This window comes from Falco rusticolus, chromosome Z (assembly GCF_015220075.1).
Source record: "Falco rusticolus isolate bFalRus1 chromosome Z, bFalRus1.pri, whole genome shotgun sequence".
Classification (NCBI taxonomy): Eukaryota; Metazoa; Chordata; class Aves; order Falconiformes; family Falconidae; genus Falco; species Falco rusticolus.
This window is the reverse complement of record NC_051210.1, coordinates 59,060,385-59,081,436: the sequence shown is the minus strand read 5'-3', so window position 1 is coordinate 59,081,436 and position 21,052 is coordinate 59,060,385. Positions and strand designations below refer to the sequence as shown.

The following is a 21,052-nucleotide window of genomic DNA, read 5'->3' as shown; positions in this document are numbered from 1 at the left end:
ATAGTAGATTCAAAATACCAGTGTAGAAATGCATTTTATCTTATAAAATTACATACCAAGCTTTGTGATATGTACTTAGGAAGTACTTTGGAACAGCAAAATAAATAACAGAAAAAAAACCCAAACAAGCATACTATTGGTGTTGTTTGTGACACAGAATGTCCTTTCTTAATTGTCTTCAGTAAACAGGTTAACAGCAAGAGGATTTCTTGGCTCTGACTAAAAAAAATTTTTTTTAACATCTTGACCTAGCAATTGTGAAGTGGCACGAAGTGCATTGGCAGAAGTGAAGCACGTTCAAAATTCTCATCCTTGTGCTATAGCCTCTCACGTGGGTGAGCCACTTTTTATAGACTTCAGTTGGCTGCATAATAAAAGGGAATGAAGAAATCCCATCTCTACTGGAATGATTAGCAAACATAGAACTCTAGCTAAAAATAAACTTGATCCTTAATCATAGTTGAAGTTCTGTATCTTATGGAGAAGTCTGGGTAGTGAGTGAAGGAGTTTGGAAACTGAGAGTTTTTTCAAAAATATATACTTACATGTTATTTAACTCTGTTCCCTTTTACTATGTTCCAGTGTCTGAAGAGTTCGTAGTTTAGCAAAAAAGTTGTGGTAAATAGTTTATAGCAAAAGTGCTGCAGGTAACAGCAAAACTCCCGATTCTGGGCTAAATACTCAACAAATGGTGCTATAAAAAAAGTAGAATTTATTAAAAGAATTGTCATTAAAAATTGTTTCTCTGGCATTTCATAGACTGAGGAATTCAAGTAGAACCTGTAGCTTATGAAGTATATTATTTATCCTTATTTCACAGATTTAAAACTAAAAATAGCCAAAAGAAGTGTAATGATTTGCCAGTAATCACACTGGAAGAGAAAAATGAAATCTGATAGTTGTGACCACGTGATAGAATGGAACTCAAGAGAGCAGGTTCTGCAGCAGCATCCCTCACTAATTCTGGAGAAGGCATATAAGGAGTCAAGTAACATTAGCATCATTTTAAAGGTGTTTTGTAATATTTCAGATAAGTCAGCAATAGTAGAACATTAAAATACCGTAGTGATAAGAACCATTGAAGTGTGCTGACTTTAGAACAATTTTAAAATTAGTGGCTTCTCTGTCCACAAGATTCTTCTCCCAGAATATCTGAAGCACCTCTGTAATGGTCACGTAAGTGACTATTGCCTGTTTGAGCCACTGGTTTGTTGGAAGAAAACAATGACTGTGTCATTTTGGCTCAGGTCAACCTGATAGGCACGAATATCAGCAGCTTCAAATAGCAAGAACGTGAGCTAGTTTCTTCCACATTCTTTAGAGGGAACCCTGAAATTTCTCCCAAAATTGGAAAAAATAGACTCAGCATTATTGTTAGTTTGCAGTGACTGTATGAGACTGAGAGACTAGAGGAAAGGGAATGCACCTTTTGAAAAAAGGAGTCATTTTACTGTATGGTAATAGTCAAAGAAAGTGATTCTAGCTTCTGAGTGTCTGAGAGGACTCCAAGCTCCTGTAGGAATGTGTATCCTGAGACCCTGAATAGGCTCTGGTAGCTTGCAAGAAATGCTTAAGAAATGGAGGCCTGGGTGGGCATATGGTGTTCTGCTGGTTTATGTAGACCTGTGCATTTATCGGAAAAGGCAAAAGAATTATGTATGTATATGCATTTGGCTGTCACGTGCTCTTGTTGAAGAGGACACTGGTAAACTAGAAGGTTCACAGAAGTGTGACTCCTGGAAAGACTACATTTAAATGACTTGCAATAGCTTGGGTAGTGAGCAATGTCTTAAAGACTAAAGGTAGTTGACAAATTCTCTGAAAGAATGACAAAGCCACCTGCCTGGTGAGTAAGCTAGGGAGAGCAAAGCCAGAAGAGGTTCTTCAGCCAATCCAGATGAAGGATGCTTAGGAATGGGTAAGAATAGCATAATGGCAAGCTGTCTGATAAGCATCCAATGGTTAACATGTCCACGTTCTGGCTATACCCAAAAGATCAATCCTTTTAACTATTAACACCCTATTGGGAGTCCATATTGCGCTAAATTCTGTTCTGAATCATCACTGTATAGACGTGTTCTGTAGGTATGACCAACACTCACTCTCATTAGATTTGTTTAGAACAGGGGTCCTCAATCCAGCCCCCGGTATTTACAGAACCCCCCTGCCCCACCCACCCCCTGCCAGGGTTTGGGGGGGGACACCAAGCAGACGCAGATGACTGCCTGCTACTGCATCCATGCGCCGGCCCCCTGGTTAAAAAGTTTGAGGACCCCTGCTTTAGAACTTTTTATTTAGCCATATTGAAAAAACTTTTGTTGAAAAATTCTGTTTGCCAAGTCACTGAGATTATTACTGCTATACTCTTTTCTTAAGTACTGCCAATCCTTATTATTAGTACTCATTTTGATGCTTAAAACCAAAACTTCTTTTGTGACAAAGATCAACTTGTTATTATTTGTCTAGCAATTAAGTAAAATCCTAGTAGATTATGGGACGGGATTCCATACTCCTAGATAAGTGCAAATAACACTGCTTTCTTACTGCATTATTTTTGTCCTGTTTTTTATGTTAGTACCCAAGTCTTTTGTCTTCAAAAAAATATTTTTCTGTCTCTGTTTTTAATGGTGTCAACAGAAGTGACTGATCTGTCACCAAAGTGTTTCTTTGACTAGCAACTATAATTAATATTAAACAGGAACGTGGGCTTCAGAGGAGTAAATGTAACTGAAATGTGGAGTTTAGGTTCAGCTTACCTGTACAAAGAAATCTTTCTCACTAGGTGAATTTTCTGAACACCAGCCCTGAACATGGATTAAATTTTCTTTTACACCAGAGAAAATACATTTTCCTTTATAAAAGTGTTAAAGATTTTTCTTTTGCTGATATGGTAAAAAATAAAATATTCCTGTATTTTGACAGAAAGAAGAAACAACAGTGCAAGATAGAAAAGCTCCAAATAAACAAGATGTGTTTCTCTTAGATTTAGATGATTGTAAGTACCTTGATATTTTTTTGCCTTATTTTATGCCTTATTTTTCCCATGGCATAAATTCAGTTCAGTTAATTCAATGTATTTTAAATGTCTGAAACATAGATTCTGTTCATTTATCTTACCAGCTTCCTGACAAAATAAAATTGCTTAGATGATCAACTTATTTTTAAACACAGTTATTACAACATGTGATTTTGTTTGATTTAGAACTGAGAAATTGTTTCAAAATTTAAAATGTATTGATAGGTAAAACATTTATTTTAAGAATTTTTGTATATCTGGACTTGGTTTCTGTTAAAGGGGGCATTTTTTCTTAGGTGCTGGTGGATGTTGTACTCTGCAACTTGTGAACCAGTTATGGTACTGTAATAAGATACGAAAACTCACAGTTCTGAAAAACAGTGAAATGTAACCCTTGGAAGGGTAGGGCAAAGCTGGCACTGCTGTTTGGCTATGCTCTGTAGCGCTGTTCTTCAAGTTTACTTCTATAGGTGCAACACATTAGAATCATATTAATATGTACTTCACCCATAACTTGTAAATGAAAATGCGCTGCATAATATGGATCACACTGAAAGATAAAATAGAGAAAAAAATGGGAAAGGAGGACAAAGTAGTTGTGTTTTTATATACACCAGTTTTACTTACATTTTCATTGTTTATTTTGAGTATTGGGGCTATATGTCTGAAAAATAATCTTCTGCTATTAAGAAACACATATACAATGATAATTAGATCAAGATGTAAAAACCTTTTTACACATAATAAAAACAGCTCGTTGTCCTTCCCAGTGTTTTAAATGTTTTTAAAGTTAAGTATCAATTGCCTTTTTTAATTCTAGTCTGTCCTGTGACAACTCCTATGGCAGTTCCTGCAGCAGCTCTGTTGTCCCCAAGCTTAACAGCAGACCTAGAGGGATTAAGTCTGTCAAGTTCATCGGTCATTGATGTAAGTAGCCTTTAAGAAGTGGTGTGGATGGGTATATGGGGGTGGATGTGTGTCTTATAATTAAGCATTTCACATGTTTTTGAGGTAATCATTGAAGTGATTTTTTAAAAAGTTCTTTCACCTATTGAAGTCTTGTATGAAATTCTGGTTTACATGCAATTCTGGCAGCTTTTTTGAATCTGTAATAATTACATTCTGAAACATGGAGAAAAGTATGAATATTACATGTCTAAGAAGGATGCTTTCAAGGATTTTTAACCTTCTCTTTCAATCTGTCTTTTTGTCTGCCTCAGGGAAACTTAAATTCACAAATTAAGTATCCAAACTATACAAATACTGCAAGTCATCTAGTTGCTACACTATCAAAAATAAACCACAGGAAAATCACATACCTGTTATTTCTCAGCCTGTTTGTTTACCATATATGCCTCCAATTATGACATTCTGCTACTTGGAAGTCATTTTTCATGAGTATACGAAGCATAGCCCTTGGGTGCAAATAAAAAGGGTATAGATTTACAATCAGTGGTGTATCAGTATGTGTCATGATTCATTCTGTTAGTGCTTTCTGCTTTGTAGCACTTTCCATTAGGGAATCTCAAAACTATAAGTATAATTAAGGTTAGCAAAGTCATGGAGGTAGAGGTCATTCCTTTGTTGGGGGAAAGGATAGTAGTTTGTTGTGTTCTTCTTTAGCAGTTGGGGGTTTTTAGTTATTTTGTTTGTCCGGTTTAAATGTGCAATTTAATGAGGACTTGCAACAGGAGAACATAGGGTACTTACCCTTAGGAAGGTGGATGGGAGTGGCCAGAAAAAATATTAGAGGCACAGGCATTTTTTAAGCTAGACTTGTTTCGCATGAGGGTGGCATATAGAACCTACACTGCAACTTTGATAATTGCTAGTAAAGTACTTCCTGCTGGATTTGGAAGTGATGCATTTGCAAAATCAAATACTTAATACATAAAGGAGCTGCATGAATGATTTGACTCAAGAAACAAAAGATCCTAGCTGATGATTCAGTTTCATGTTTACAGGATTTAAAATTTGGTGTTGAAAAGGTAGACTTTCAGATAATAATATTGAATGTTAGCCTTATCAAAGAAAATTGTGATACCATTTAAATTTCAAGCAGAGCAGTAACAATTTGTGGACATGCAGTCACCTTACCTGGTGCATAGTCACTCATGTGTCACACAGTCTGAAAATGCCAGAAATTCTCTTCCATGTTATTTTTGCAGTGCAATATGCAGCATTAGGCGGCGAGCCTGAGTTTCAGTACAACTGTGATGTTACTCCTGTGATTTTAATCCCATGATTGCTTCTTTACCATCCTTTATGGCTTTAACAGCTCAAAACACAGGCAATCATCTGTTTTTCTGGCTCTGGATTAGCTTAAGAATGACTGGTGTCTTTGGTTTACTTCAGATTTATAATCTTTGAGGGTAAATTAAAGATAGCAGTCAGTAATGTTGGATACTTGAGAACATTGCTTCTGTTTGCCACTGTCTTTAGTCCTTTCATAATCTACAGTACATAAATACATATTCCACTCCTACATTTATGCTTGCTTTCCTCATGATTGCCACTGTTCATTTTCTAAATTGCTTCTCCCCGTTCTTCAGAAAGTAGCTACAATGAAATAGAAGTATTAGGTAGAAAGAGCTAGAAAGTGTAGGTTAAACAGCAAAAGAATTTCTGCGTGAAAGGGTTGAGCCTGCAAAATGCCTCTTTCTTGGTACCACTGAGTTCCTGGTAAAACATGTGACCAGCAAAGAAGCTGGAATGTTTCCTTGTACTCTCTGCTTTGGAAACAACCCACATCACATAAGAACTAATTGTTGCTGCCTGGATAATGATTACATGTTATGGGCTGTATTTTATTTTCAGATCTATGCTCAACTCTCATTGCTGTTGATAATTATTGCTGATGTACATGAGGTCCTTTGCTGAGTTTTGTGCACCAGGAACCAACAAAAATGAAATGCTAAGGTTAAAAATTGTTCTTCCAAATGATATCCATATATTGTAAAAAGTCTTGCATGCAAGTAGTTAAACAAGTGTTGTCACATGTTGTTGAGCACCTTCAGGTAATTTTCTGGAAATGAAAGTAAAAACCCAGCTTTTAAGACTTCACATGGCAATGTCCCTCTTAAAATAGTATTTTGATTTTAATCTGTGATTACTAATTCTAAAAATAAGGAAGATAGTTGTCAAACTTCTTTCTTCTTTCAGTGGGAGAGAAAATGAATTTAACTGTAGGGCACATGCCAAACTCACAGTGAGAAATTAATTTATTACTAGGCAATGGAGAGCATGGAGTAAAAATAGATAAGTACAGTATATGACCCTAATATCAAAGAAATGTAGCAGCCACTTATCTTGGAATATGTCAGGCAGTCTTATTATTCAAATCATTCAGCACTGTAATTGGATAGAGCTTTTAGAAAACTTGTAACTCCAAATTCATAGCTGATGAACATTATAGAAAGCATAAATACAAGAATAGTTTTACAGTAATGGTGTGGGTCTCTTTAAACACACAAACCCAAGATATCCTTGAGTAGAAACTGCAGTGCACAACCTGATGCTTTGTTCTGCAGCTCATTTGTTTTTATGATTCATGTTTACATATAGCATATTTCCCCCTTGTATAAATGCACACACACCTATTATATAGTTTGTTGCAGGAAACCCAAACTTCTCTGGAAATTTATGGGTAACTTTCTTCAAACTGGATGCAATATATTGTAAATCGTTGTGCGTGCTTCTGCCCTAGTACATGTAGTCCATCCATAGGTGGCTCAAACAAACCAAGGTAACTGAGGTCACCAGCAGCTACTATGAGGCTTTTCAGGGTGTGTACACAAGAGAAGTAGATTTAAGTGGTTGGGGAAACTGCATGTGGAGTCAATTGAGTTTTAGATGGATACTTTTGTAGGCTTGAAAGATATTTGAAGTTGTGGTGCCAATGAAAAATAGGTGAGAGGAAGCTGCAAGCTGTCAGTGTAAAGTGGTTATTTGAAAACACTAGAAATGGGTGTTGTCCCGTAAAGGGAGGTTATGAAGTGAGAGAAGAGGGAATGGAAAGCAAAACTCACGTATGACGTAAGGACAAGGGAGGGTTATAATCTGCTGCAAGAAATACTATTTTGAGCAGGAATGGTGAGAGGAGGAAGAGGAGAGCTGTGGTATCTGGGAGAAGCCAAAGAGGGGAGTAATCTGTTCCTACAATCACACAAGAAAAAAAGCTGAACCACCTGTTCTTTTCTCATTAGAATTTTAGATGGTAAAAATGTACAAGCAACTACTCTTCTACGTGTGTAGAGCCCTGAGTATGCTGCATGTAGTAGTTAACTGGTAAAAATTACACATACTTTTAAACACAAAATCAGTGAGAGAAAATACTGCTTTGGTAGCATGAAATTTGTTGATTTAGAGCAATGTTATTGCAAGGGAGAATTGACAGCTGAATGCGAGCTCTGATGGTAGCAGCAGTTGGATAGGGCAAAAAGTGTGGAAGTGTGGGCTGGGTTGGGTAGGATTTGAGGGGAGAAAATTGTTTCCCCTACCCCAAATAAAGGATAATTCAGGGGAAAAGTCAAGAGTGTAAGAGAACTTCATGATAAAAGCATGTAGCAAATGAGGGAAAGACTTGCATTGTAGTGAGGAGGTACTTACAAAAATATTTGATGCAACAATTCATATTCATTGTTTCCATTAATTATTGTTTATATGGGATTATGGTATAATTGTAGAAGTGGTACTGCTTTACTTAGGTTTTATTTGGCATGTTCAGTATCTTCGTAGTATTTATTACCAATTATGTGTTTTTATTGTTCCCTACTACTCGGAGTTCCCCAGAAACTGTTTAGGAAAGGAGGAATAAATCATTGTATTTTCTGTCGCATGTCTTCTACAGAACTCCTGACTGAGATCTACTTTGAGAACTTCTTTAGAGTGGTGATGCATAGAGCAGAAATAATAGCTTTTGACAAAAGTCAAGGTCGAGTTGCAGACCTGTCAAACTAGGTGATAAATACATTTAATTTCAAATTAAGCACACTTACAGAATACTTGAGGAGTAGTAAACATTAATTCCCTCAATATTCAACTGGAGATATTTTCAGAAAAGGAGAAAACCTTAAATGGTATTTTAATTTTAAAGTTGTGGAGGTAGTCTGTACAAGGGAAAACTTTCTTACCATTTAGGTTGCTTTGTCCCTTTAGGTTGTTTCTGATTCCACTGTAGCAAGTGTTAAGAGTGACTCTGAAGTATATTCTTCTCCTGTGTGAAGGACCTCTTCTTAGAAGTACCGGGAATGCAAGGATTTCAATAATGGATTATATCATGGCTCTAGTGTGGTCTGCAGTTTGCAGGAAAGGTTAGCATGAGGTGCTTAAGAATTTGCAAAATCCTACAGTAGAGGAATGATTAGTAGTTCTTCCAAATAGTTATTGGTGTGCACTCAACTTCATGAGCTCTATTTTTTCAGAGCTTTCTTAGCAGTAATTACTCTATAACTAGATACATTTATCATTCATATAAGCTCCAGTCTGAGTTCTTAGCTCAGGAATGGCAGTATCAGAAGAAATATTAACTTGTTAATGTCATGAAAGACATGTAGTGCAATCACTTGTGATAGCAGTAGACAGTGTGTGATGGTTCAGCTAGATTTTCGGTACTCTTTTGCCCTGTATTCTCAGAGAAATTTTGATCAACTACCATTGTTTTTTAAATAACTCTTTTAATATTTCAGTAAATACATATAAATATATAAATAGTCCCTCTTAGGACACTTCTAAAATTTTTTATTCAGGCAAAAGATGTTTCTTTTAAATTAGTTTTCAGTGTTAGCCACATCTGTCAGATCTGTGATTTTGTGTTCGGATAACACAGGCTTGTTATTTATAACATGGTATATCCTTGGTATCATTCTATTATTTTTTTTCTAGCTTACCATTTGCCCTCATGTTTTTCAGCTTCCTGTAAGAAATGTCTTATCTTTTTGGTGCCTCATCACAGTAGAGCGTTTTCCTTTGCATTAAATGTTTTCATTATACTTCTGAAGCCCACTTTGTTATATAAAGATTGAAATTGGGAAGGTTTGTTGGGGCAGTGTGAAGGGGGAAGTGCACTGCAAGGTAGTCTACATATATACTATACCTATGCATGCTTATAAATTACTTGCATTGTTGACCACACTTGCACATGGAGCAGAGATGTTTTTGGAGTTCTGCATATTGTTTTTCTCCAGATTCATTTCTTAAGGTGGCACTTTTTCCATGCGGAACAGTTTGAAGTATCTACGTTGTTTTCCCCTACTCTGTACCATACAAAATTTGTAACTGGCATAAGGCTTAACTGAAACCACTTTTTACAAATGTCATGTTAGTAGGGTGCCTGGGGAGGTTTGTACCTATGAATCAAGTGAAAAGACACAGCCTTAAATTTAAAGAGTTAAAAAGCAACTTTCACTTGGTGCTGCCCAAAATTCAGCTATGCAGCTGATTAGGTGTGACTGAGGCTTGTGGGAAGGCGGTGAGGTCCAGTGGATACAGAACTGGGTGTTACATATGGAAAATGAGTTCTATTTTTGGCTTACTACTTGCTGTGTGATCTGGAGGGAGTAACTTAATCTTTTAGTTTTCCATCTGAAAAATGAGGATAATGATGCTTACTCACCTTGGGAAAGCACTGGGTGATCTACAAATGAATGTAGCTGCTCATCAGCAGATATTAACCATTGACAAGACAGAAGATAGAAGAAGGAATGAAACAAAGACCTCCTGCATACTTAATTTAATTTTTGTGTGGTTATATAAATGTACTGTATAAGAAGCTGTTCTTAAATTGGTAACATAGAATATCTGTGTTACAGCAAGTATTTGGAAGTTGTAATGTCCTTTCAAGAAACTGCATCCACATACTTTTAAAAATGATAGCTTGGGGAAAAAACTGCTATTGACACTATTTTTTGAAGTGTCATTTCACTTTAATTATAAATGAATTTATCAATATTTGTGGTGTTTATTATTGTTGAAGCCTTAAAAAGACCTGCCTTTTATTAAATGCATAAATATTTAACAAGCTCTACACTTCAGAATTAGGTACCTTCAACTTTTTTTATTTTAAATAAATTGGAGAATTTAATTTGGAAGTTCAAACATAATCTTCTGAGTCAGAAACAAGTTTCTGGTACAAGATATTGGCCCAGATAATAGTATACCCAGTCTGAGAGGTATATTATTAATATGTATAATCTCATTGATTTAATTGATTACTCTGTGTTTTAGTACTAGATATTCTCCAGACTGGGTCTTTTATTTGCTCTTTTATATATAATCTATACATTATATGAAATATATTTGTGTTATAAATTATTTACAATGTATAATTATATAAATATAATGTGTAATTAGTTAGCAACTTGTATGTTAATTAAATTGTATTCCGAGGAACCAGGTCTTTGATTAACAGTAATGCTCTTTATTCAATGCTATTTTGCTGTTTTGTTATCTGGGAGTGAAAAAGATTAAACAATATTCAAATATTGTATTTAAACATAGAAGTACTAAAATTGCAAAGTAAAGTGCAATTTAAATCCTATTTATAAAACAACTTAAACTGGGGAGGATGTCTTGTGGCAAAAAACCCCGAAAACCTACTGTAGATACGTTACTGTGAGGAGACTCTTGAATTATTTTTTTTTTGCCCCTAAACCTAATCTAACCTTTTTAGAATTAACTGATTAGATCTGTGAGAGAATTTAAAGTAATGCTTTTTCTCTCCAACATGAAAAATACATATGTTGTGCTCCTTAAAATATGACTGCTGTAAACAGAGTTGGTGCTAGGTGTTTAAAAACAAGCATGTGTAATGCATGATGATGATTCCATAAGTTATTCCTTAAATATTTAGTGTGGTAATGTATGTAAAACGGAGTGTGTCTGTACTTGTGTTATGCTGTGTAACTCAGAAGAGAGGTAACCTTAACCCAAGCTGTATTTTTGTTTTATTTTGTCAATAAAACCTAGCTCTTAAAAATTTCAGCCACATCTTTCTAAGGTAACATTTACCTCCTCACATCTTTAGCATCTATCAGACATGACATGGGACATATTCATTGACCCTAAAAATTTTCATCAGTCTCATGCACTGGAAGGGGGCAGCCCCAGCCAGACAAGAGGCTCATTTCAATTTTAACGGCTGTAATTAAAGGTTAATTCACTGAGTCAGGATTAACGAGGAAAGTACCAATGATAGGCAAGCAGCTGCCTTTATAATACAGGATTAGAACAATGCAATTACAATAAGAATTAGAAAAAATCAACTTCCTCAAAAGGTTCTGTAATGAATGAATTGCATTTCTCTGTTCTTAATTGTGGTACTTAAACAGGAAAACTCTGTACAGCACAGGCGGGTTTTTTTGTTGTTGTAATAACACTTGATCAACAGTGTGTCTAATAAGAGAGTATGCCAACTACAATGACAGCAACTGTTATATTGATAAATTTAATACTGTGCTATACTGAAAACCTTCAGGCTTGCTTTTATATTAGAGCTATCTATGCTAGCCACATAGATGAATGCTTCAACTTTGTGATTAAATATTTATTTGTTACTCTTCTGCAGTTGCTTATTTAGCCAGTTTCTTTAAACAACCTTAAAATTATATTGAATTTCTAGAAAACATTGTTTCCCTTTACATTATCTCCACTCATTTTATGTGATATTCTTTAACATCTGAGAAGTAATTTTAGTTTCTAAATCAGTATATATCAGATACACTTTGACTTTACATCCTGTTGTAACTATGTGTACCCTGCAGTTGCATTAACTGGTATCATTTAAAAGTTGGTAGAATTAATAGTCCCATCTTGTGCAGTGCCAAGTACATGGCTAGTACATTGCAAAGTAAAGTTCTGATCACCTCTTCGTAGGAGTTTCCTTTAAAATTTCTGACTTACAAGTAAACTCATTAAAGAGGAACAGCTTTGTAATAAAAGAAAGCCAGGCAGCATTCTAAATTGAAGCATTAGACTACTGTCATTCCTTAACTTTAAAGTAGTAAATAATTGTGGCAAAATAAGTCTTCAAAATTATCACTCTATGCAAATAAGTAGTCTGGAATTTCTCAGACACTCCTGTTCTCAATTCCAACTTTTAAAGTCCTTTCACTTTGCTATTCTCTTCTAACTTCAAAGATCCACCTTCTATAATAGTCTATTTAAAAATTTCTATGTGTGCTGCTTATCTAAAACTTTGGAAGTATATGCAACCCTCTGTGCCTGGATTTTCAAAAGATAATATTTCACAAAGGCAATCAAGAGACAACTCTGAAAACTGTGATGAAATACGTGGATGCTGGAATACAGCTGAGCTTTGGTACTTCAAAAATCCAGCAGTATTTTCTTGGGAATTAGTATTAATATGGAAATATTTGAAAGTTATGTCCTTTATGCTATACAAAGCTATAATCACAGTACCTTTTGATAATACATGGTAATATTAATACAGGCTTGCTTTATAAGACTTAGGTATGTGTTTTACCTAATAGCAGTTGAGGAATATTTTACGTCTCTACTGCAGGTAAAAAGTATATAGTATAACACTGGTATTTAGATTATCCTGGGTATTGTTTGGCTAAAAAGCTGGGCTAGCATGTGTTTCTAACAATATTTTGACATTAAAAGCTCCAAGAAAGCTCTTTTTGGTGAGGGCAGTTGATAACTTTTCATTCATAATTAGCTCATAGAGAACCGGGAGACATTTCAGGGAAATTGAACTGTCAGTGGGTAGAAACAAGCATTTGACCTCATCACATTGAGTGGGGCCCATCATAATTTGTTCATTTGGTGCCCATCAGCCCAGCCTCATCTCTCATACAGCACCTCGCTGACCTTCCCTCTCCAATTCCACTCAGTTCAGCTTTAATTATGACTCTGCAGACCCGAAGAAATATTGCAGCTTGCTCTCAAAAACCCTGAACTGCCACTCACCAAAAGATTGGTTTTTAACAGGTAATAAATGCCCAAAGGAAATGGTGCTGTGTCCCACACAGAGTAAAGCAGGGGGGTTTTATTATTTTTGAGGTTTTCCTGCCTTTCAATTGTCACTTTCCCAGTGAAGATTTTATTTCATATGGAGAGTAGTAGACCAGCTCCAGTACCATAGGAATGGTTTGAGGTTGGCATTTTTACTGATTTTTTGCAACCTAAAAGGAAGTTTTACTTGATCAGCTAACCCAGAATTGTATAAAAGTAGCTGGATATTTTTTAAAAACTGAAAATAATATCTTTAAAAAACCTGCTTTTTTTGTTTTTAAATGATTGTTGATGAAAAGCTCCAAAACTTAGTCTGAAACCTGGAAACTGGTGTGATAAGGAAATAAACTGAGATTATCTTATTACTGCTGGCAAATTTTACTGAAATGTTGATCATAACGTGAATAATTTTAACTGTGTGATACCTGCAGAGGAGTTGTGGTTTGCCAGCTTACTGGCAAGTATTTAACAGTTTTGCAAAGTACACTATTAGAAAGCACAATATGCATGGGAAGAAAAATACAAATTGCTAATTTTTAAATGGGTACTTCCATCTTCAGAAAATGTTCCCATAAATTTCTGAGCAAATAAAAATATTCAAAACTACAGGACTAGAGAGTGTATCCTTGTGGTGAATGTTAAACTGTCAGCAGGATTTTCAGGTCATTTGACAAAAAGGATACAGGTGCAGTAGCTAGCAGTGAAGGTGACTGCTAGTTTCATCAATCACTTTACCTTTCTTTAAGTTGATACATAATGGACCCCTTCAATCAGCTTCCTTGTTCTTTGTCAGTTGTTTAGGAAGAAGAAAAAAGAGGGTGGAAGGGTTGGACTTCAGAGTCAAGGTTATGAAATGAATTGTTACTTATTTACACAGGGTAAGGAGGATAAGTCAGTGTGAGAAGGGGCCCTTCATAAAATGTCGAGTTTGTCAATGGGTGATAATATGCAGTTTGAAGCTTCGTGCAGACCTTGAACAGTGACAGTAGTTGTCAAAGCAGTGATTCTGAACCAGAATTTAAAATTAAGACATTGTTTAGTGACAGAGACACGACATGTGCCAGAAAATGTGCTAATCAGTGTTCACTTTATTTTCAGAGGGTAACAGTAAATGATGATCCTATGACAAAGTTTAACTGCAAAAGCAGAATTATAATAGAAATAGAATGTGAATTTATACAGCACCTAGAAGGCTGTCGATACCATTTTCTTGTGTAACATATATTAACTATGCTTAACAGTCAGTTCAACATCATTACAACTGTATACCTAATACATTGCGCTTTTTTATGGTTCAGCAAGGGTTATTTTTTTGTTAAACCAGTCCATGTGATAGCTGTTTAACAAGTTATGGTATTTCATATTTGTTTGCTCGGTATTATACGTAAAACTGATAAAGTAGAAAACAGTTTTCTGATGTTAAGACTTTTGCATGTCATCTGCAGCATAGCACTATGAGAATATGGTGGATATTCTGAGGATTATACATCAGGGTAGGAATTAAAATTGGGAGCTCTTGGCTAGAAACTAATAAAAATACAACTCTACATATTCTCTGCCTTCAAAGATTCATGATATTGTAGCATATATTTTTTAGAAGCCTCTTTCCTTCAGCTAGGCCTACAGAATACGCACGGAGGTTTTTTGTATGACTGAATATAGTTTTGGGGTTTTGTATTTTTGTAGTGAGGAATGACACTCAAAAACCATAGGGATCCTTTATAATTTTAAATTTTGTCATTTCTTCATTCAGAATGCGTAGAGAATCTGCTGAAAACTCCTTATTGAAGCTCCCCTTCATCCTCAGAGGGGGGACAGCTTAAGGAGTGAGCTGTGTGTCTCAAAGTGGTGGTGAGGTCTCAAAGCTTTTCTAAGTATATGAATCACTGCCTGTGAATACAGCTAATGATTTCACATACCAGGATGTTGTGATAAGCATAAGTTGCTTTTGTTTACCTTCTTTCTTGATTGGTCTGTGCTTAACTGAAGCTTGGATTGCACAAAAAGCAGAACTTCAGAGCAATATAAAGGGAAGCCTAAGATGTCACCAGAAGATACTTTGCTGATCAGGATCAAAATTTGCCCTAATATACAGTTCCACATATATCTAACCATCCTGAGGGTCTATAAGCCTTGAAATTAAATTCTACTTGTTAAATACAGATGAAAGTAGGAGTAAATGCTTTATAACTAACATAATGTCTTAATTCCTGAAACTTTGTTAGTGATGATTTTTTTAGCTTGGCACATTTGAAAAAGTAAGTAACCAGGTCTCGGTTGATGCATGTAAAGACTCCATCTTGTCACTTTTTCTTGAAAAGTCATCATCACATGGAATGACACACCTGATATTCAAATTATAATACTGGGATTTTGTCCCTAAATTTTAAGAATAACTTAAAACTTTTTTTGGAAAATAAATATCTTACTGAAAGTAACAGCTGTGTAAGGGGCTAACTCAACCTGTTGAGAGGTGTTACCGCTGTTAGGGCATATCATTCCAACCATGGACAGTTGTATATTGCCATGTGACTTGCAGGCTAGCAGTACAAAATAAGTGAAAGGCAATAGCATTGCAGCTGTTAAAGTAGGGTGACTTGGGATCTTTCAAATTATGTCAATACAGACAAATTTTAATGTAATCTAAAAGTTCTTGCTAACAGTTGCAGGAAGGTGGAATACCCTCCATTGCCTGCCTCCAAACCTGTGTTAAGGTTGTTTTTTACAAAGTTGGTAAGTGATGTGCCACTGTTTTCTGATACTAGAATCATTTAGAAATGTTTTCAGTTGTCTTATGCCATGGAGTCTGGAGTGTACTGGAGAGACAGATGACTTTGAAAACGCTGTTGAACAATGGTGTGACTAAATCCAGTATCATCAGAGATGAGTGTTAAAAAGCTTACTTCAGTGGCAGACTTCCATCTTATTTCTGTGTGCTTTTCTTCTAATGACTTGTTGAACAGTGCCTTATATCAAGACTAAAAAAAGCATTTCTAGAATGCTCCTGAATTAGTTTTGGCTGCTGTGCAGTTGTTGAAAGTTTTCATTTTGAACTTCTGTTCACTTGGATTAGGGAACATTTCCATCTTCTGGTCCATAGCATCTGTGTTCTTGATTTGAAGATGCCAGAAGAATTGGAGGAAGATACATAACGTGACAGCTATAAAATAGATCTTTTAATTGTATAATGCAGTTCAGGAATTCATGGCTGTAAAAGGTTTGTGTACAAATTTTTACTATTACTAGTGCAACACCAGCAGCATTACAACATATGCTTACTATGGTAATAATAAATTTCAAGTATTGTCAAATACATTTATGTTAGAAGTTGCTTTAAAATGCAGTAAGTTTTAATAAATGATCACTCACAGTCTTCCTGCTGCTACGTTTGTGCTCAGTTGAGTAACAATCTTTGTATTTAGATGACAGTAGCAGAAATACTCCGTATTAGTTAGTACTCAGGTAATTTCAAAAGCAGATGAGAAAATATTACCTGCCTAATTGCCTTCAGTAGTCAGCTGAGGGGCTTAACTATGGCCACAGCTACTGTGTAAAGCAGCATGCTTACATTCAGGTTCTCTGTACCATAGAGCCTTTATTAGAAATATCCATAGCATGAGGGTTTTTGTTTGTGGTAGGCTGTGCATATTGTTGCTCACATTACTCAGAGCCGTGTGTGGATGGGATTGCGTGGTATTTCTCCTTAATGAGTGTGAAAAGAAGTGTCATCACGGAGGCTGAGTAAGTTACCTGATGCAGCAAATTTTGTATCCAAGTCCAAAATAAGAACTATGCTTTTGAATTTTTAATTTAAACAAAGAAACTGAAGGTAACTGGTTATAAATAAACCCTTGTCCCTTAATAGGCTACAAACTGTATCAGATGGTAGGGGTTTTTTTGTTCTTTTAAAGGCCAAAAAGTGAAGCTTAAGGAAAACAACACAGAAAAGCTGTGGGTTTAGTAATGATCTCATGTCAACTGTAATTTTTGCAAACTAAGGAACATGGAGGTTTTTTTACACTAAAACTTCTATAAAATAAAATTTAGGGAAAATTGGCACATCAACATCATGTATAAGAGATGTATTGTATTACATGCAGAGATTCTGCACCCACATTGAGGAGGTGCTATGTAAGTGCATATGTGCAGCAGGTTCGTTGCTGATGTAGGATTTTTGTCCTTGCAGGTGAGTTGCTGTGCATTAAGATCATCCTGATAGAAGCCAAAATAACATGTTGCATTCTTCAACAATATAGTGACCAAGGTTCGAACGTGGTTGTATTAAGCCAGCAAAGACGTAATTTACATTTTAACATTCATAAATACCTGTGCTGAATTTCAAATATATTGTATAACAGGCTGAGTTCACTTTGACTTGTAGGTGATACCTTGTAGTTAAGTGTTCCAATTTATGTTATACACTTATCCTGACATAGGAGACCTTTTCTAGGGGAAAGTTTGAACTATAGGTGCTTCAGGTTGGAAGAAAACAATATGCAGAGTTGTTACAGTATAACCCTAACTGTAAAATTATATGATAGCCAGTAGGGTTCAGTATGTTTTCACTCCAGAGGTCTCTAGAGTACTGGCTATTTGCCAAAATCAAAGTAATATATCAGAAACCATTTGGAGGGACTTCTTTGAAGTCATTTAGACTCAATGCCAGAACCTATATTAATCCCTCTCAGCAGCATCCGCCTATTTCAAATTCATAATTAGGACACAAGGTGAGGCTGCCACTTTATTCTGGTTTTCTAACTCTTAAACTACTTCAGGTAATCCTCAGATTTTCCAGTTAGGTGATGGGTGGAAGGGTTGAATCACTAAATTGAAGTAAATTACTTGTTCATCTGTTAGGAGAATGCCTTTTTCTTGAAACACCTGATGACTGTTGCAAAAGAGTTTAAAATATCATGGTGCTTGATGAAAGTCACACACATGTGTCAGCCACCAGACCATCTGCTTTTCACTTTGTTGAAGCATGCGTAGGACAGAATAATAGTAAGTCTTGAGGTGTCCCATGCACAGATACAAATTGCACTATTTTTTTTGGTCACCATTATTTTAGAAGTTGAAACCTGGATTGGGATACTGTTTAAGCATTTGAGTGTAGGAATTTTCTGCAAATGCAGTTAAAAGAAAATTCTCCCTTAGCACCTGTTTAAGCCCTTCCACTGGGGATCTCAGAGTGCCCTGTGGGAAAGAATGTACACTCCTGCATTTATACCAAGGTTTGTGGCTTGTAATTATGACACTGATTTCAGCCCTTTCCTTTGTATTTGTGTAATAGCCCTGACTTAATAATGAGAATATTCCTATTTTGTTGCTACTGAAATTTTCTTGTGTGGCTTTTTAAAAGATTTCACTAATATTTTCATTGCATTATTCATGTGTTTAATTTTGCTTAGCCGAAGGAAAAGGCAAAGATGCCAAATCTCAAACAAAACCATGTGTTGTTGTAATACAGAGCTTTAAGCTTTATTCTACATACGAAATGCAATCTGTCTCACTGGCCCCCAGTTACATATGAAATATAAACCAAATGCACACACAATTTTAAAAATGCTTGATTAATCTGGTATGGGAGTAACAGAGTTTTCTGCTGTTCATGAACTCCAGGTTAAGGCCTAATTCTGCCTCCTTTATATCATGTAGTCATTTTTATGCTCTAAGAGCAATACTTCTTAGTGATACAGAGTTACTGGAAATTTGTCTAGTTGGTTATATTTTATAGATAGAAAAAATCTAAGGGACATTAAATATTAGGAAAAGGATAATTTAATACTATGGAAGATTTTGATCATATCTAGATTCACAGATTATATTAAACACACTACTTTTACTATAAAGATGGTTTTATACCTGTTTGAGACCATACAAATATTAGAGTAAAAAAAGGCAGAGAAAAGGATTAATTTTTGCAGCCTAACAGAGACAGATTATGGGCAATAATAATACAAGTGTTTGAGATTCATCTCTGTGTGATTTAAAAATCAGTAGGAGTTACTTGGGGTTTTATTTTTATTTTCCTTGCAACTTTTCAGAGACAAAACTATTATTCTGTCAATGTTGAAATCAGCAAGAATGTTTGGAACTAACTTTCTAAGGTCTGGAATTGTCTGAAACCAATATTGTTTCAAAGATGTGAGCCTTGGTATGCTAATTTCCAATTAGCATTATTGACATATTAATCATTTAGGGAAGTGTACAGCCTAAAAGTTGGTGACAATGCAAAAAGAAGGGAGTTAGGATGTATTAGAAATAACTGAAGGACTTTCTAGCAGATGCAGCTTTTAGAAGGTGTTTAGTAGATGTAGAGCAGTTAAATCTGCTGCTGGTGGAAAGTTATTTTATGTATTTTCCAGGATTTGACATGATGTCCTAAAGTGTCTGTATGTCAAGTTAAATTAGTCCAAATTGAATCTTGGTATCCTGTTGCTTTTCTAGACTGCAGAAAATATGATTGAGCTTGCTTGCTTGTTTGGTTTCCGTGCCCCCTATCAGAGGGATGCTGTTCTTAGTTTGGCAATCCATTAGTACGACTTAAGTATGCACTAATGTTGGGATTTGCTACAACCTCTTGAAATAATGCAGAGTAGGATGTTGGCATTCTTTCTGCAATTCTTTGTTTGCTTTTTATTACATCTTTTTATGAATTACTCATTGATTTTTGTAAAAGCTGTGTATTACCTTGAGACTATGAGTAGTATATAATTGGTGATGGAGGAAAAGATCGTGAATATACTGTTTCCTGCCAGTAGTTGTCTGTCTTTTGTTTGTCTGGTTCTCCATCTTTCTCCTAATACTACAAAATTATAGTTAAGTTGCCCTCATAGCTTCAGTTGAAAGATCATGTAAATGTGGCTGGGCTATGTGATAGCCCTTCTCTTAGCTGTTGCGGAGTTGCTGGAGCATAGCCTTACAGTGAGTGTAAGAGAGGATATAGCTCTCACAGCTCAGTACGTATTCTTGGATTATGTCATGGATATTGCCAATAGGAGGGCAGTAGAAGGTCTACTTAGATTAAATGATTCAGTCCACTGCTTTAACAGAATGTAAATTAGAGGAATAGAACTATAGTTATCATCATTCCTGGAAGCAAATATTTTTTCCAATGATACATGTTTTATCCAAACATATGCATTTCTGAATCAGGATCAAAAATTAATCTGTGTTTATTATTACAGCATTATTAAACCAAGGAGCAAATACAAAAGAAAAAAGACAACAGACATAATTTTGTGCTCAATAATAATAATTATAATACAATACTTTATATAGGAAAGTCTGTCCAGCTCTGTTTTCTGTAGTAGGTTTAATAAACCCTGTAGTGCTTTTTATTTTAAATGATTACAGAAAATATTTTTTTGTATTAACTTAAGCTTAGTTATTAAGGCCTTAGCTGGCAAAAAGAAGCACGTGCAGAGGATTCAGTGGTTTGTAACTAGTCAGTTCTATTGTGATAAAGCAAGCCAAAACTACTTTCAGTGATCTTGCACTTTTCCCTTTACATCATTAATGAGTGGGGGACTTTTGAGGCAAAATCCTAATGTTGCCTTTTGTGTTCTTTCACAAGAAGTAGTTTAAAAATGCTTTCAGCTTCTTTTATGGTCATTATGGTTAGAATGGGGGCCAGTCTGACTCATACCAATACAGTGTTCCCATATGATATCACTGTGGAGTCCTTACATTGACTTTTAATTCATGCTGGCTTTCAGTCGAAATGGGATGGGAGGACAAGTCTGTATTTTATTTTTTTTATTTCTGTAATCTAAACAGCTGTATAAAAAAAAAAGTTTAGCAAGTTTAATCTTAATAATCTTCACCCAAAAAAAGCAGACACGCTATGTCATAAAATAACTATTAGTGACTAGTTTGTATCCTATAAATCTAACTTGAGTTGATAATATGGTCCATTACCAGCTAACTGCACAGAGTATTTTTCATTTTACACTCTTCAGTTACTTTTTAGTGAAGTGTTAAAAAATATGAAGCTTTTCTCCTCTCTAAAATTGCACACTGTCTGTCTGTTATTAGGGAGATAACAGCTCTTATAAATGT

General features: G+C 35.4%; 1 protein-coding gene across 5 annotated transcripts in view; it reads left to right on the top strand.

The window, feature by feature from the left end:
• The window catches only part of AP3B1 (adaptor related protein complex 3 subunit beta 1), a 159,520-nt gene that overhangs the window by 104,809 nt on the left and 33,659 nt on the right, over positions 1-21,052 (top strand). For all 5 annotated transcript variants that reach the window (XM_037373272.1, XM_037373274.1, XM_037373273.1 and 2 more), the window contains exons 21-22: positions 2,923-2,995; positions 3,837-3,943. In XM_037373272.1, coding sequence (XP_037229169.1) covers positions 2,923-2,995; positions 3,837-3,943 — 180 coding nt within the window. The remainder of the gene's footprint in view (positions 1-2,922; positions 2,996-3,836; positions 3,944-21,052) is intronic.